General features: G+C 37.3%; 1 protein-coding gene and 1 non-coding gene across 2 annotated transcripts in view; one reads left to right on the top strand and one right to left on the bottom strand.

Moving 5' to 3' along the window:
- Window positions 1–13,868, top strand: part of MUC19 (mucin 19, oligomeric) — a gene marked incomplete at its 5' end in the record, with an annotated part of 176,875 nt that overhangs the window by 153,892 nt on the left and 9,115 nt on the right. Inside the window, 16 exon segments of the mRNA XM_031650173.1 lie at window positions 357–392; window positions 675–728; window positions 1,709–1,756; window positions 2,005–2,058; window positions 2,212–2,265; window positions 2,586–2,639; window positions 2,785–2,838; window positions 9,237–9,287; window positions 9,556–9,609; window positions 9,897–9,962; window positions 10,184–10,225; window positions 11,327–11,380; window positions 12,453–12,506; window positions 12,923–12,973; window positions 13,270–13,323; window positions 13,493–13,540. Of these exon segments, the coding sequence (XP_031506033.1) occupies window positions 357–392; window positions 675–728; window positions 1,709–1,756; window positions 2,005–2,058; window positions 2,212–2,265; window positions 2,586–2,639; window positions 2,785–2,838; window positions 9,237–9,287; window positions 9,556–9,609; window positions 9,897–9,962; window positions 10,184–10,225; window positions 11,327–11,380; window positions 12,453–12,506; window positions 12,923–12,973; window positions 13,270–13,323; window positions 13,493–13,540 (828 nt within the window).
- LOC116268991 lies at window positions 6,244–6,350 on the bottom strand. The gene has a single exon (XR_004176317.1). It is a non-coding gene; the product is annotated as a U6 spliceosomal RNA (small nuclear RNA).

A 13,868-nucleotide genomic window follows, 5' to 3' on the forward strand; every position in this document is an offset into this window, starting at 1 on the left:
AACTATGTTCCAAGCACTACTCCACGTTTTTCTCATTATTCTTTTATCCCTCATCCCAAATTGTGAGGTAAGCACTATTGTTCTCACAGACTTTCCAGATGAGAAAAACCTATGGCTCAAAGATATTCAGTAACTGAATGAAGATCACTCAGCGAGCAAACAACAGATTTCAACTCAGGCACTCTGGCTTCAAAATCCATCCTCTTAACCATGATACTAAATCACCACTACACTATACCGCTACACTCTTTTGTCACATCTCAACTCTTTTAGACTACTACAATTTCTACGATACCAATATTTTACCCAAATGAAAATTCAACAGGTAATCAGTCCTGCTTTGTTCCTTTTTCTAGGGGTATCAGGTAGCCAAGTCACTAGCATTCCACTAGGTAAGTAAAGTACCTTTGTTTTCCTGACATTGAGTCCAGAAAAAGAGACGTTCTCATTGAGACTCCACCACCACCTCACATTGCACCCTTCCCCCACCAAGTTTATAGTGAGAATGGAACATTACATTTGCAAAATACAAAATAACTTTGGAACAAGCTGTCCCTGAAAATGTTTTTTTCTTGCATAATAAAGAATTCTGTCGTTGCCTCATTCTATTATAGAATGGGCTTTTATTATAAGAAAACAATTGATATAGTGGTACCCTTCCATTTTGTTTTTAGGTACTACTGTGGTGGTCTCTGGCAACACCATCTCACCTAGCAGTGTCAACACAGGTGAGTCAATGAGGAAACAGATACTGTTGGTTTTTTTTTTTTTTTTTGGTTGGGTGCTAACTCTGCAGCAATGGCACATTATGTCTTTTGATGATTTTCTGTTAGCCCTCACTACTTTCTTCCTTTTTATTCTCAGAAGATATAACTTCCATGGAAGGAAGCATAATCAATGAAAGTGGAATTGGCAAATATATATATACACACACACACACACAAATAAATATATATATATACACACACATATATTAATATACATGAGAAAAAATGAGAAATGAGAAAAAATGACAAATGTATATATTATTTTTTTCTTGAGATAGTCTCACTCTTGAGATAGTCTCCAGCCCAGGCTGGAGTGCGGTGGTATGACCTCAGCCTACTGCAAATTCCACCTCCAGGGTTCAAGCAATTCTCTTACCTCAGCCACTCAAGTAGCTGGGATTACAGGTGTGCACCACCACACCAAGCTATCCTTTTTTTTTTTTTTTTTTTGTATTTTTAGTAGATATGGGGTTTCACCATGTTGGCCAGGCTGGTCTTGAACTCCTGGCCTCAAGTGATCTGTCTTTCTTGGCCTCCCAATGTGCTGGGATAACAAGTGTGAGCCACTGCGCCTGGCCAAAGAATTGGCAACTCTTGAGTTTCTACAAATCTACATTGGGCTTTTGCCTTTTCATAGAGATATTTGTTAAACAAAGCTTGTATTTATAAAAATCATATCATTTCTCCTGGGGCCAAACCTTATACTACAATTATAGAAAAAGAGGCTCAGAGTCCAGAAAGATTCCCCTTTTAACATTTAAGCTATTACCCAGTACATACAGAGGAAATATAAATCCGTATTGTTCTATTTAAGGCAGCAGAGGTGATAGAAGTTACTCTAGAGGTTTAGATCTGTCATATTTTGGAATTTGGATGTTATAAGTTTATTGAATGCAGTTGAATACCTTTACACAAATATTGTTTTCATTTCTTGTCACTAGAAGCTACCAGTGGCACATCTGAGAGATCAAACCCTGGAAGTGAAATAGGTAAGCGTGAAAAATACCCCGAAACCTCTGACATTAAACTCTAAGGAGCCAAATAATCAAGGCTGGACTACAAACTAATGTGTTTACTGTGGCTCTGAATTTAAAAATGGAGAACACACTTCATGATGACAGGATAGCACAAGCTTTCTGCTGCTTTCAAGTCATAGACAGTCATTGGCGTCCATGTTCTTCTTGGGATGGTAAATGCATCACAATTTGGGGTCTCTCTTTCCCTCTCCCTGCTTTAGGTACCACTGGTATAGTCTCTGGCACAACAGTTGCATCTGGAAGTTCCAACACAGGTAACCTAATAGGGAATGAGGGGTTTTAGTCATGGAATATGACTGAGTCCCTCCCCAGAAACATACACACTCTCTACCGTACCATGGGAATACCACGGGATTTTCTCAGTTATAGGATTCTTCTGAATTTACTTCTTTTCTCCCTTCACTTAGAAGCCACAACTTCTTTGGGCAATGGTGGAACCACTGAGGCTGGAAGTAAAATAGGTGGGCACTAGCAATCAAATAATTATTTTTTTCTTTTCATCTTAAACTAAATCAAATTGGCTATAATGAACTTAGTGGACGTTTTCCTCAATCATTGTATACAAATTACTGGTATATAAATAGTTTACTCCTTGTGAATTGCTGCTTATTTGCAATACAATGACATCCTGAGAACATGCCTAATATATCACTTAAGGCAAAAAAGTTCCTGATATAAACCTTTTAGTTCACTTGAGAAACCTATTATTTTTTTCTAAACCAAATCCTAATTTTAGATGAAAAGGAATTCATAAATTGATTCTCTCCTCTTGTGATTGCAGTTACCACTGGGATAACTACTGGCACAACCATTGTATCTGGGAGTTCCAACACAAGTGAGTCATAAAAGTGTTGAAGAAACCTGCCTATGTGAACTTCTGGGGACCTGATGGCTCCCACAGGGATATTACATAAAGTAAGACTGTTACTCGTTTTTCCAAATGTCTGCATTCTATACCACTTTCTCCTATTTCTTCTCAGAGGCTACAACTTCTACAGGCATTGGAGTTGCCACTGGAGTTGGAATGGCAACTGGTGAGTGGTTTGTTTTGGGTTCTCAACAATTCTTTGCTTGAGTTTGTGGTAGTGATGAATGAATGGGAAGATGAGCTGAAACAGGATTTTGTATTTCACTTGAAGAGACATGTCAGGTAAATCAAGCTTGGGACCTTGCTCTTCACATGGATTTTCTCCATACACTAGTCTGTTTTTTATATTTTAAATTTTTTCAAATTTTATTTTAGATTCGGCGGGGGGGTACATGTATAGGTTTGTTACACGTCCTGAGTGTATTGCATGATGCTTAGGTTTGGAGTATGAATGATCCCGTCATCCAGGTACTGAGCAGAGTACCCAATAGTCAATTTTCAACGCCCCCTTCTTCTTCCCCTTTATAGTGGTCCCCAGTGTCTATTGTTGCTATCCGTATATCCATGAGTATCCAGTGGTTAGCTCCCACTTGTAAGAACATGCAGTATTTGTTTTTCTGTTCCTGCATTAATTCACATAGGATAATGGCCTCCAGCTGCATTCTAGCTCCATCTGTGTTGCTGCAAAGGACATAATTTTGTTCTTTCTTATGGTTGTATAATGTTCCATGGTGTGTATACACTACATTTTTAAAATCCAGTCCATCATTGATGGGAACCTAGGTCGATTCCATGTCTTTGCTATTGTGAGTAACCCTGCGATGAAAGTGCAAATGAATGTGTCTTTTTGGTAGAACAATTTGTTTTCTTTTGGATAGATACCCACTAATGGGATTGCTGGGTCAATTGGTGATTCTGTTTTAAGTTCTTTGAGAAATCTCCAGACTGCTTTCCATAGTGGCTGGATTAATTTACATCCACATCAACGATCAATTCCCTTTCCTCTGCAGCTTTACCAGCATCTGTTTTTTTTTTGTTTGTTTGTTTGTTTTGTTTTGTTTTTGACTTTTTCATAATAGCCATTCTGACTGGTGTGAGATGGTATTTCATTGTGGTTTTGATTTGCACTTCTCTAATGATTAGTAATGTGAATGTTCTCATATGCTTGTCATATGTGTGTATGCCTTATGAAAAATAGCTGTTTGTGTCCTTTGGCCACTTTTTAATAGGGTTGTTTTTTGCTGGTTAATTTGTTTACATTCCTTGTAGGTTCTGGATATTAGATATTTGTCAGATGCATAGTTTGCAAATATTTTCTTCCATTCTGTAGGTTGTCTGTTAACCTGTTGATAGTTTCTTTTGCTGTGCAGAAATTCTTTAGTTGAATTAGGTTCCATTTGTCAAGTTTTGTTTTTGTTGCAATTGTATTTGGCATCTTTGTTATGAAATCTCTGCCAGGGCCTATATCCAAAATGACATTTCCTAGATTATATTCCAGGGTTTTCATAATTTTAGGTTTTGCATTAAAGCCTTTAATCTATCTTGAGTTGATTTTTTTATATGGTGTAAGGAAAGGGGTTCAGCTTCAATCTCCTGCATGGCTAGCCAGTTATGCCAGCACCATTTATTGAATAGGGAGCCATTTCCTCATTGCTTGTTTTTGTTGGCTTTGTCAAAGATCAGATGGTTGTAAGTGTATAACATAATATCTGGGCTCTGTATTCTGTTCCATTGGTCTGTGTGTCTGTTTTTGTACCATGCTGTTTTGGTTACTGTAGCATTGTAATATAGTTTGAAGTTGGGTAATGTTATACCTCTAGTTTTGCTGTTTTTGCTTGGGATTTCATTAGTTAGTCAAGCTCCTTTTTGGTTCCATATGAATTTTACAATAGATTTTTTTTTTCTAATTTTGTGAAGAATGTCATTGGTAGATTTAAATAGCATTGAATCTGTAAATTGCTTTGGGCAGTGTGGCCATTTTGATAATATTAATTCTTCCTATCCATGAACATAAAATGTTTTTCTATTTGTATCATCTCTGATTTCTTTCAGCAGTGTTTTGTAGTTCTTACTGTAGGGCTCTTTTGCCTCCCTGGTTAGCTGTATTCCTAGGTATTTTATTTTTTGTGGCTATTGTGAATAGGATTATCTTTTTTGATTTGGCTCTCAGCCTTGATGTTGTTGATGTATAAAAATGCTATTAATTTTTGCACACTTATTTTGTGTCTTGAAACTTTGCTGAAGTTGTTGATCAGATCTAGGTTTTTTGGGCAGAGACTATGGGGTTTTCTAGGTATAGAATAATGTCTTCTACCAAACAAAGATAGTTTGACTTATTTCCTTCCTATTCGGATGCCTTTTATTTATTTCTCTGGTCTGAGTGCTCTGGCTAGGACTTCTAGTACTATGTTGAATATGAGTGGGGAAAGTTGGCATCCTTGTCTTGTTCCAGTTCTCAAGGGGATTGCTTCCAACTTTTGCCAATTCAGTATGATGTTGGCTGCGGATTTGTCATAGATGACTCTTATTATTTGGAGGTATATTCCTTCAATACCTAGTGTTTCATGAGTATTTAACATAAAGGGATATTCAATATTATCAAAAGCCTTTTCTGCATCTATTGAGATGATCATGTGGTTTTTGTTTTTAGCTTTATATGGTAAATCACATTTATTGATACATACATTTGTGTATGTTGACCCAAACTTGCATCCCAGGGATAAAGCCTACTTGATCATGGTGCATTAACTTTTTGATATGCTGCTGGATTTAGTTGGCTAGTATTTTGTTGAGAATTTTTGCATCTATGTTCATCAAGATTATTGTGTTGAAATTTTCTTTTTTTGTCGTGTCTCCATTAGGTTTTGGTATCAGAATGATGCTGGCTTCATAGAGTGAGTTAGGGAGGAATTTCTCCTTCTAAATTTTTTGGAATAGTTTCATTAGGAATGGTACCAGCTCTTCTTTATTCATCTGGTAGTATGTATCTGTGAATCTGTCTGGTCCTGGGCTTTTTCTGGTTGGTAGGCTTTTGATTGCTGATTCAATTTCAGAACCCTTTATTGGTCTATCTAGGAATTTAATTTCTTCCTGGTTCAATCTTGGGAGGTTATATGTTTCCAAGAATTCATTTCTTCCAGGTTTTCTAGTTTGTGTGCATAGACGCGTTTGTGGTAGTTTCTGGGAGGGTTTTTTTTGGTAATTCTATGGAGTCTGGTAATATTTCCTTTGTCATTTCTGATTGCGTTTATTTGGATCCTCTTTATTAGTCTAGATGGTGGTCTATCAATTTTATTTATTCTTTCAAGAAACAAACTGCTAGATTCATTGATATTTTGTATGGTTTTTCATATCTTAATTTTTTTTCAGTTCAGCTGTGATTTTTGTTGTTTCTTGTTTTCTGCTAGTTTTGAGGTTGCTCTGGTTTTGTTTCTCTAGTACCAGTAGGTGTGATGTTACATTGTTACTTTGAGATCTTTCTAACAGTTTAATGCGGGCATTTGGCGCTATAAACTTCCCTCTTAACGCTGCTTTAGCTGTGACCCGGAGATTCTGGTATGCTGTATCTTTGAAAAATATGAAATGCCTCATGAATTTTTGTGTTATCCTTAAAGCAGGGCCATGTTAATATTCTCTGTAGCATTCCAATTTTAGTATATGTGCTGCTGAAGTGAGCACAAGAATTTCTTTGTTTATTTTCTGCCCTGATGATCTACCTAATGCGTCAGTAGGGTGTTGGAGTCCCCCACAATTACTGTGCAGCTGTCTTTTTGCAGGTCTAGAAGTACTTGCATTATGAATCTGGATATCCCAATGCTGGGTGCATATATGTCTAGAATAGTTAATTCGTCTTCTTGAATTGAACACTTTATCACTATGTAATGCCCTTCTTTGTCCTTTTTTGCTGTTGTTGGTTTAAAGTCTGTTTTATCTAAGAATAGCAACTTCTGATCTTTTTTGTTTTCCTTTTGCATCATAGATCCTTGTTTCTTTATTTTAACTCTGTGGGTATAATTACATGTGAGATGGAGCTCTTGGAGACAGCAGATGGATGGGTCTTGTTTTTTGTTTGTTTGTTTTTGTTTTATTCCAACTTGCCACTCCACATCAGCTTTTTAGATGTGATATTTATGAAACTAAGAATGATGTGTTATTCTGAATCCTTTATCCATCTTGCCTTCATATGGTCAGTTGGAGTTTTCAGGAGCCTAGAAAACGCCATATCTTGGTTAGCAAAGATGTTTAATTTGCCCATCTTGGACTTCTATTGCGTATTAAACCTATTCTCATGGGTTTATCCTCATGAATAAGGTTCCAATAAATTTAATTTAAAAAAATCACCCCACACTTCCAAGAAGTCCCTATGGAAACATGAGGGAGCCACACTGCAGGAAGTAAAACTGATGAGCAAAGGAAAAGCACTGCTTTCCAAAGTATTTAACCACAGCAAAGGGGCTCCAGAATGACAGTTTTGCCACAGTTGGTTTTGGGAGATGAGAAAGCCTAGGAGAAAATGTGGTTTTTGTTTTTTTTTTGCATAGAGAAGCCCTTGGATGGCTTATAAGAAATGCGTATTTTTCCAAGTCTATGCTATTCTCTGGGTTAAAAATAAAGTCATTACTATGGTCTCTCTCTCTCTCTCTCTCTCTCTCTCTCTCTGTTTTACTATCTTTCCCTCAATTTCTTTTTCATTTCAAATCCCCTGGAATATCTTCTTTCATCACACTTGCTGGAAATTTCAACAGGGATTAGTCAAAGTTACAAAAGAAAGCTGTCTATGAGTACCTCAGGCAAAAGGCCATCTTCTTTGAGAATATGTCTTCTACTAAAACATGAAATATTTTCCAGATTTCAAACTTAAGTCATCTCAACTTTTTCCTCTACTACCAGGAACTACAACTTAATTACTAAATAATACCACTACTAGAAATTAATTACAGAGGATTTCATTAATTACTAGTGAAATTTAGGCCCTGACAGGAGATGATAAAACTTTTCATTTGAAGACTTATTGAAGTCCGTTGAAGGTGGTCATATTAATGCTGTGGAATACCCTGGACTAAAGATTTAATTAGGAACATCATTGTTAGGACATAGCTTCCCAGAAGTAGATACCTAAATGGGGACAGGAATCTTTTTAGGTAAAATATTTCCACACTTGTCTTTGCTCATACTACTGTCATATCAAATAAAGCCACCACTAACCAAGATTTCCAGGCTGGATAAATAAAAGATGACTGAAATAAACTTAAGGCATCTTGGGCGTCTTTTGTTTACTTGAAAAAATGATGATGGAAAAGAATATTTTCTCTTTTCTATTCAAATGTCTGGGGGATGTAAAACAGTATGGAATTTTCAGGGAACTATAATACAATAATACAATATACTTGTGGAACGCAACCCAGATGTTGAGAGAGCATTGAAAGAGGGAATGTTGAGAAGTTTTTGGAGCTTCTAGATTACAAAGTTGGGACAGAAATATCATGAAATGAAGAAAAAAATCACTCATCAATTCTATATTCTATGAGACTATTATAATATTGGGCTCAATTATAACACCAAAAATTAAAACGTTGATTCATGGGCAATGAGAAGGGATTTTTAAATAGATTAATTATCATGCCCAAGTTGTATTTTTTGGGAATATTAATTACTCACAGGTAGAAGATTGATATGAAAGAGAGTAAGAGTAAGGGTGGAGGTATGTTGTATAGTTTGAAATCTCTTGGAAATGACAGATAGTTAGGGACTGAAATAAGCTAGTCATAAGGGGATACAGAGGCAGAAAGAGTGTACAATATGTTAGCCAGTTAGAATCAACAAGTGTGGCTGAGGAGATAAAGGAGAGGAATAAATTTAGCTGACTTCTAGTTCATGATTTGAGTGCTTGGGTGGATAGGTGATGGTGCCATCTACCAAGTTTGTGAATATACTAGAGGAAATAAAAATATTTGATAAGTGATACAGTAAGGTCTGATTTTGATCATTTGAATTCAAATTACTCTGAGGTTTCCAGGTAGTGATGTGCAGAAGAGTTGATGAAGGTGACTGGGGCCCAGACGAGAAGCCTGTACTGGGATAGAGATTTGTCAGTCATTTGCTTACAAACAATATTTGAAACTATGGGTACTGATGAGTTATTTAGGGTTACATTAGCCCTAAATAATCCACTGTATGTTATTTACATACAGGGAGAAGAGAAAACAGACAAAGAGAGTTCCTTGGGCTCTCCAGGACATAAAGGGTGGACATAGGCAAAGAGCCTGAAAAGGAGAGGAGTTCTGGTTTAGCAATTTCCAATGTGTTTGACTTAGCACTGTGTACTGAAGTACTGGGATATACCATGTTATACCAGGAGACCATATTGCCTCTAATTTTGGGATTCAGAATCTCAAACAGGATCAGCCAGAATTTGCGGGGGACATATTTTTTAATATTTCATTTTTTCAGAGAACCTAGCCTCATAGTTATGAAACTTTGAAAGTAGAAAGTAGGAGGGGGGAAACTCTCTTGAAAGAATTAAAATATTAAGATTCTCAATCTTTTTCATTTTTTAACCTTTAGGGATCACCAACATAATTTCAGGGAGAAGCCAACCTACTGAAAGTAAAACAGGTGAGCATGGGGAATTGAAAAAGGTGAGGATGGGAAAGGCCCTCGTTCATGATGCTAACTTGGAAAAGAAAGATCCCAGAGGACTGAAGCTAACCAAAATGAACACTATAAAATGGGGAAAACCATGTTTAGTTTACCTCTTGGGAAAGGAATCCTGGAGAAGGAATGCATTGTCTCACAGAAACACATGGATTTGTTCTAAACCATGATTTCTATCCTATCACACACTGCTCATATTACCCCCTCTTCCTTCTCCCTCTCATCCAAGGCTACACTGTGACAGGCTCTGGGACAACAGCCTTACCTGGAGGTTTCAGAACAGGTAAGTCAAGTAGTGAAAGGAATTCTCCTTTAAATGGCTCTCAGTTAGCAGTGTAATTGGATTGTTTGTAGCTCAATGGATGGATACCCCATTCTTAATGATGTTCTTATTTCACATTGCGTGCCTGTATCAAAACATCTCATGTACCCCATAAGTATATATATCTACTATGTATGCACAAAAATTAAAAACATTAATAAAACTAGTAAATTATCTCATAACAACATCATCTATTGCCATATCATTTTCATGTTGACAAACTCTCCATCTTTTCCACTTTTCTTAAGTTGCTCTTACAGAGGCCACAACTTTTAAAGGTTATGTTGGAACCACTGAAGCAGAAATTTCATCAGGTGAGTTTTTTCACATTTTAGATTCTCCACGATTTTTCCATTTGAGTTTGCTACATACAGATTTTGAATGAAAATGAATGTGGCTGGAAGGTGGTTGCTTTCCCTTTAATAAGAGATCGTGAGGCCAACCTAGATCAATTCTCTGATTTTTCCAAGATATACTGTAGATGTATTAATAATTATCTAGACACATCCTTTCTTTACTCCCTTGGTCTTGTCAGGCAATACCCCAGGATCAACAGGAGTGACCAGCAGCCAAGAAGGTGAGATTACTATAATGGATGCAGGTAATTTTGCTGATTAAGAGATTATTCAATAGATGCAGGTAATTTTGCTGATTAAGGCTTTGATTTAGATATTTAATCTTTGATCACAAGTTTACACACACTTTGTTTTCTGGTTTTCTTTCTCTGGAGTACTTGTCCCTTTTCTTACATTTACTGTAGAAAATTTTTACTGGAGGTAAATCATGTGCGTATAAGAAACACATTCTCAAATTTAGTAATTGAAGTCTGGATGATTCTAGATCTAGAGAAATGAGATATATGAGGCAATTGTGACTTTCCTCTCCCATATTTCCCTTGAACATACAATTATGAAAGAGTCAATTGGAAAACATGCTAGGCTTAGCATTTAGTGCAAAAAAACTTGTTAAATTGTTTTCTGTTGCTTCAGAGAAACCAGGTTATTTGGAAAAGCCATACATTTCTGATGATGGGAAAGGCGTTGTGTCCTTCCCTCTTATTACAGGCACCACTGAGGTAGCCTCTAGCATAATTATTTCTGGAAGTTCAAACACAGGTATGTAAATATTTAGTAGGTAGCTACAAGAACCTAAGGCTAGAAAACTAAGATCCCTTCTGTGGAACTGACTGTAGCATCCACACATCAATTCCTACCTCATTCTTCTTTGCCTTTCTTAGGGTTAAATGAGTGTCTGTCAGTAGTTAAATCTGTTTAACTCCACTGGGTTCTCATTAATGACTCCTATCCATTGCTTCAGCATAGGGAAATATTGGGGGTAAAGATAAGACTCAGGAAGTTCCATTAGGGAATTTACATTTCCTAGCCATCTATGGTTGTTTGCTTGTTTTGGGGTTTCTCAGGCTCATGCCAGAGTCCCCAGGTCAGGCTGTGAAGGCACACAGGGCACCACTAAAGGAAAGAGCAGACACTGAAATCCATGAATTCTCATCTGTCCAGAGGAGTTATTTGTGTGTCTGTAATTCACAAGGTGCCCTGTGGGCTAGCTGCAGCACTGGCCCAGAATGTCATCTGAGTTGCTTTCTCTTCCTCATGTTGATCTCCGAGGATAGGAATAAGGGCTGTGGCTGACATGAATTTGCCCTCATTTTCCTTTGCAGGCACCACTGTAATATCAAGTGGAATCACTGGAATCCCAGAAACTTCCATCACAGGTAATATAAATTATTGTCTCAAATGAAGACTACATGCTCAACATTTCTGTGTCTTTAACACCAAAGTAAATACTGTTTACAAAGTCAATACAGATAGGCAGTATTTATCTCTATGAATGAATGTCACACTTCAACTGTAAAATAAAATTGCACCAGATGTAGTTAAACAGGCAAAGAAGACTTTGTTCAAGACTATTACAATAAGTGTCAAAACCATTGCAATAGGGGAGAGAGACTGAACTCAGCTCTGATAAAGCAAAAGGCAGGAGAATTGTTTAGTGCTTGGCTAAGCTAGTGGAAAAGTAATGAAGAATGTTTGGAGAGACTTCAACGTATACGATTAGGCCATCTGTGTTTGGTAATTGGCACTTAATCAGGTCAAAGTTAGGCCCCTGCTCTCCCACAGAGATTGGGAGATAGAGACATTATTTTTCTTGATAATTATATTTCAAAAGAGTGGCTGTCAGGTCCTTGAGAAAGATATTTATGAATTGTAAGATTGACAAGAGAGTGGGAGAAGATTTACATCTCAAAGGGGCAGAGGAAGAATTTAAAAGTAAGGCAAGTTTTCTAAAGTAAATAAGAAAAGGGAGGTTAAGAGCCAATAGCTAGGAACAAACCTGTCTAAAATGTAGTTAAGCTAAGGGCAACATTAGGTCTCTCATTTTCTCATTTTTTCCCCACTCTCTCCCTCCAAAATTAATACAGGAGAACCAAGAAACCAAGTTACATGAAGAGTTAAGCGTGAGAAAAACTCTTGTCATTTAGAGAAGGGGCACCAGAAGTGAAACGTGTATAAAGTGTGAGAAAAGCTCTCATCACTTGGAGAAAGGAAACCCACAAGAGAAACATGTATCAGGGTCAAAGAAGAATCTTCACTTCACCTCTGTGAACAAGGGATTGCTACAATAGGAAGTTCTTAGTGTTTCCACGGCAGGGGCGTGAGCTAGCATTAGTAGATGTGTTAGTGTATTCCAACTGCTTTGAGACTCTTGTTCCACGTGGAGGTGTCTTAAGTAAATGCTCTTCTGAGATCAGAAAAACTGTATTGCTCTTCCCTTGCTCGTTTTAGGTCCTTCCAAGGAAGCATCTAACGAAAGCACTGCTCCTGGACCTCCTACCACAGGTAAGTCAAATAGTAATAAATGCATTTGTCTCGGTGGCCCCTCAGAAGACAGGATAGCTTATCTGCAGTTCTCACAGAAGTAAAGAGTAGAATGATGGTTACCAGTGGTTGGGGTAGTTGTATATATGGGGAGGGGTATGGTGGGGAGATGTTGGTGAAAGGATACAAGATTTCATTTAGACAGGAGGAGTAAATTCAAGAGATCTATTGCACAAGATCGTGACTATAGTTAATAATATATTCTTGAAAAGTGCTAAGAGGGTGGCATCATGTAGTTCTTCAGAACATCATGTACAAAATACATAGTTTTTTTCTGTCCATCTAAAACATGAAGAATAAAACATTTTTTTAAAGTGAAGTTAAGCTTTAGCTTCTCCAGTCCCCTGTACTCACCACTTTTGTTCCTTTTTAAGCAGTCACTGCTTCCACAGGAGTCAAAATAACTTCTGGAACTGGAGTGCAAACAGGTGAGTATTCAGTGTGGCTTTGATTATACATAAGAAGTTGAGTTAGGAGGAGAGAGGTAGGAGAGAAGTGAAAGACCGAGGCCAGGATGATGGCATTCAACTTCCTCTTAGAACACAACTTTGAAATTATACTAAGGATACCTTTTTTTTTTTTTTTTCCCCCCCCTCTGGGAGTTTTTGGTTTAGGTTTTCACTGGGGCTCCCCTCCTAAAGACTTCTTCATGCAGATTGAGAATTCTGAGCAGGGTATTATGAAGGGTGCTAGTCCTAAAGTGTCTTATATTTCCTTTTGCGAGGCTCCACCTTGGTTCCAGCTGGAGTGCCAACAAGACCACAAGTACCCCAGTCAGGTAAAATCAGATGACCCAAATGAACTGGAATAAATTGTCTGTTCCACACAAAGCTTTCCTTGAGTATGAATTTGTGCCATCATTTGGGCATGTACATAAACACAGACTTGATATGTGTAGGTTATTCTAATTTTTAAAATCACAATACCATCCATTTATTTCCTCTCAGAAACCACTGTCGTGGCAACCAGAGAAGTAGAAACTGAAAATAAAACAGGTCAGTATAGGAAAAGCCCTAATTTCTTTGTTACTATGTCAACTAATATTTCTTTAGTACCTTATATGTGCTAAACTCTCTAGCAGACATTAAAAGCAAAAACATCAGCAGGATGCAGCACTTGCCATTTTTTATTCTGTGTGTGTGGGAGGAAGATATTATTTTGGGCACAGATAGTATATATTTAGTGATACCAAAAATATGCACAAAATATGTGGTTCCGGGGATGGAGTGAGAGTAGTGTTAATTTCTGCTTATTAATTGGTAGTGTGGAGTAAAGGCATGAGAAATGGCATGATTGAGTTTAACATTGGCATGGATGGGGAGG

Source organism: Papio anubis, chromosome 9 (genome assembly GCF_008728515.1).
Source record: "Papio anubis isolate 15944 chromosome 9, Panubis1.0, whole genome shotgun sequence".
Taxonomy (NCBI): domain Eukaryota; kingdom Metazoa; phylum Chordata; class Mammalia; order Primates; family Cercopithecidae; genus Papio; species Papio anubis.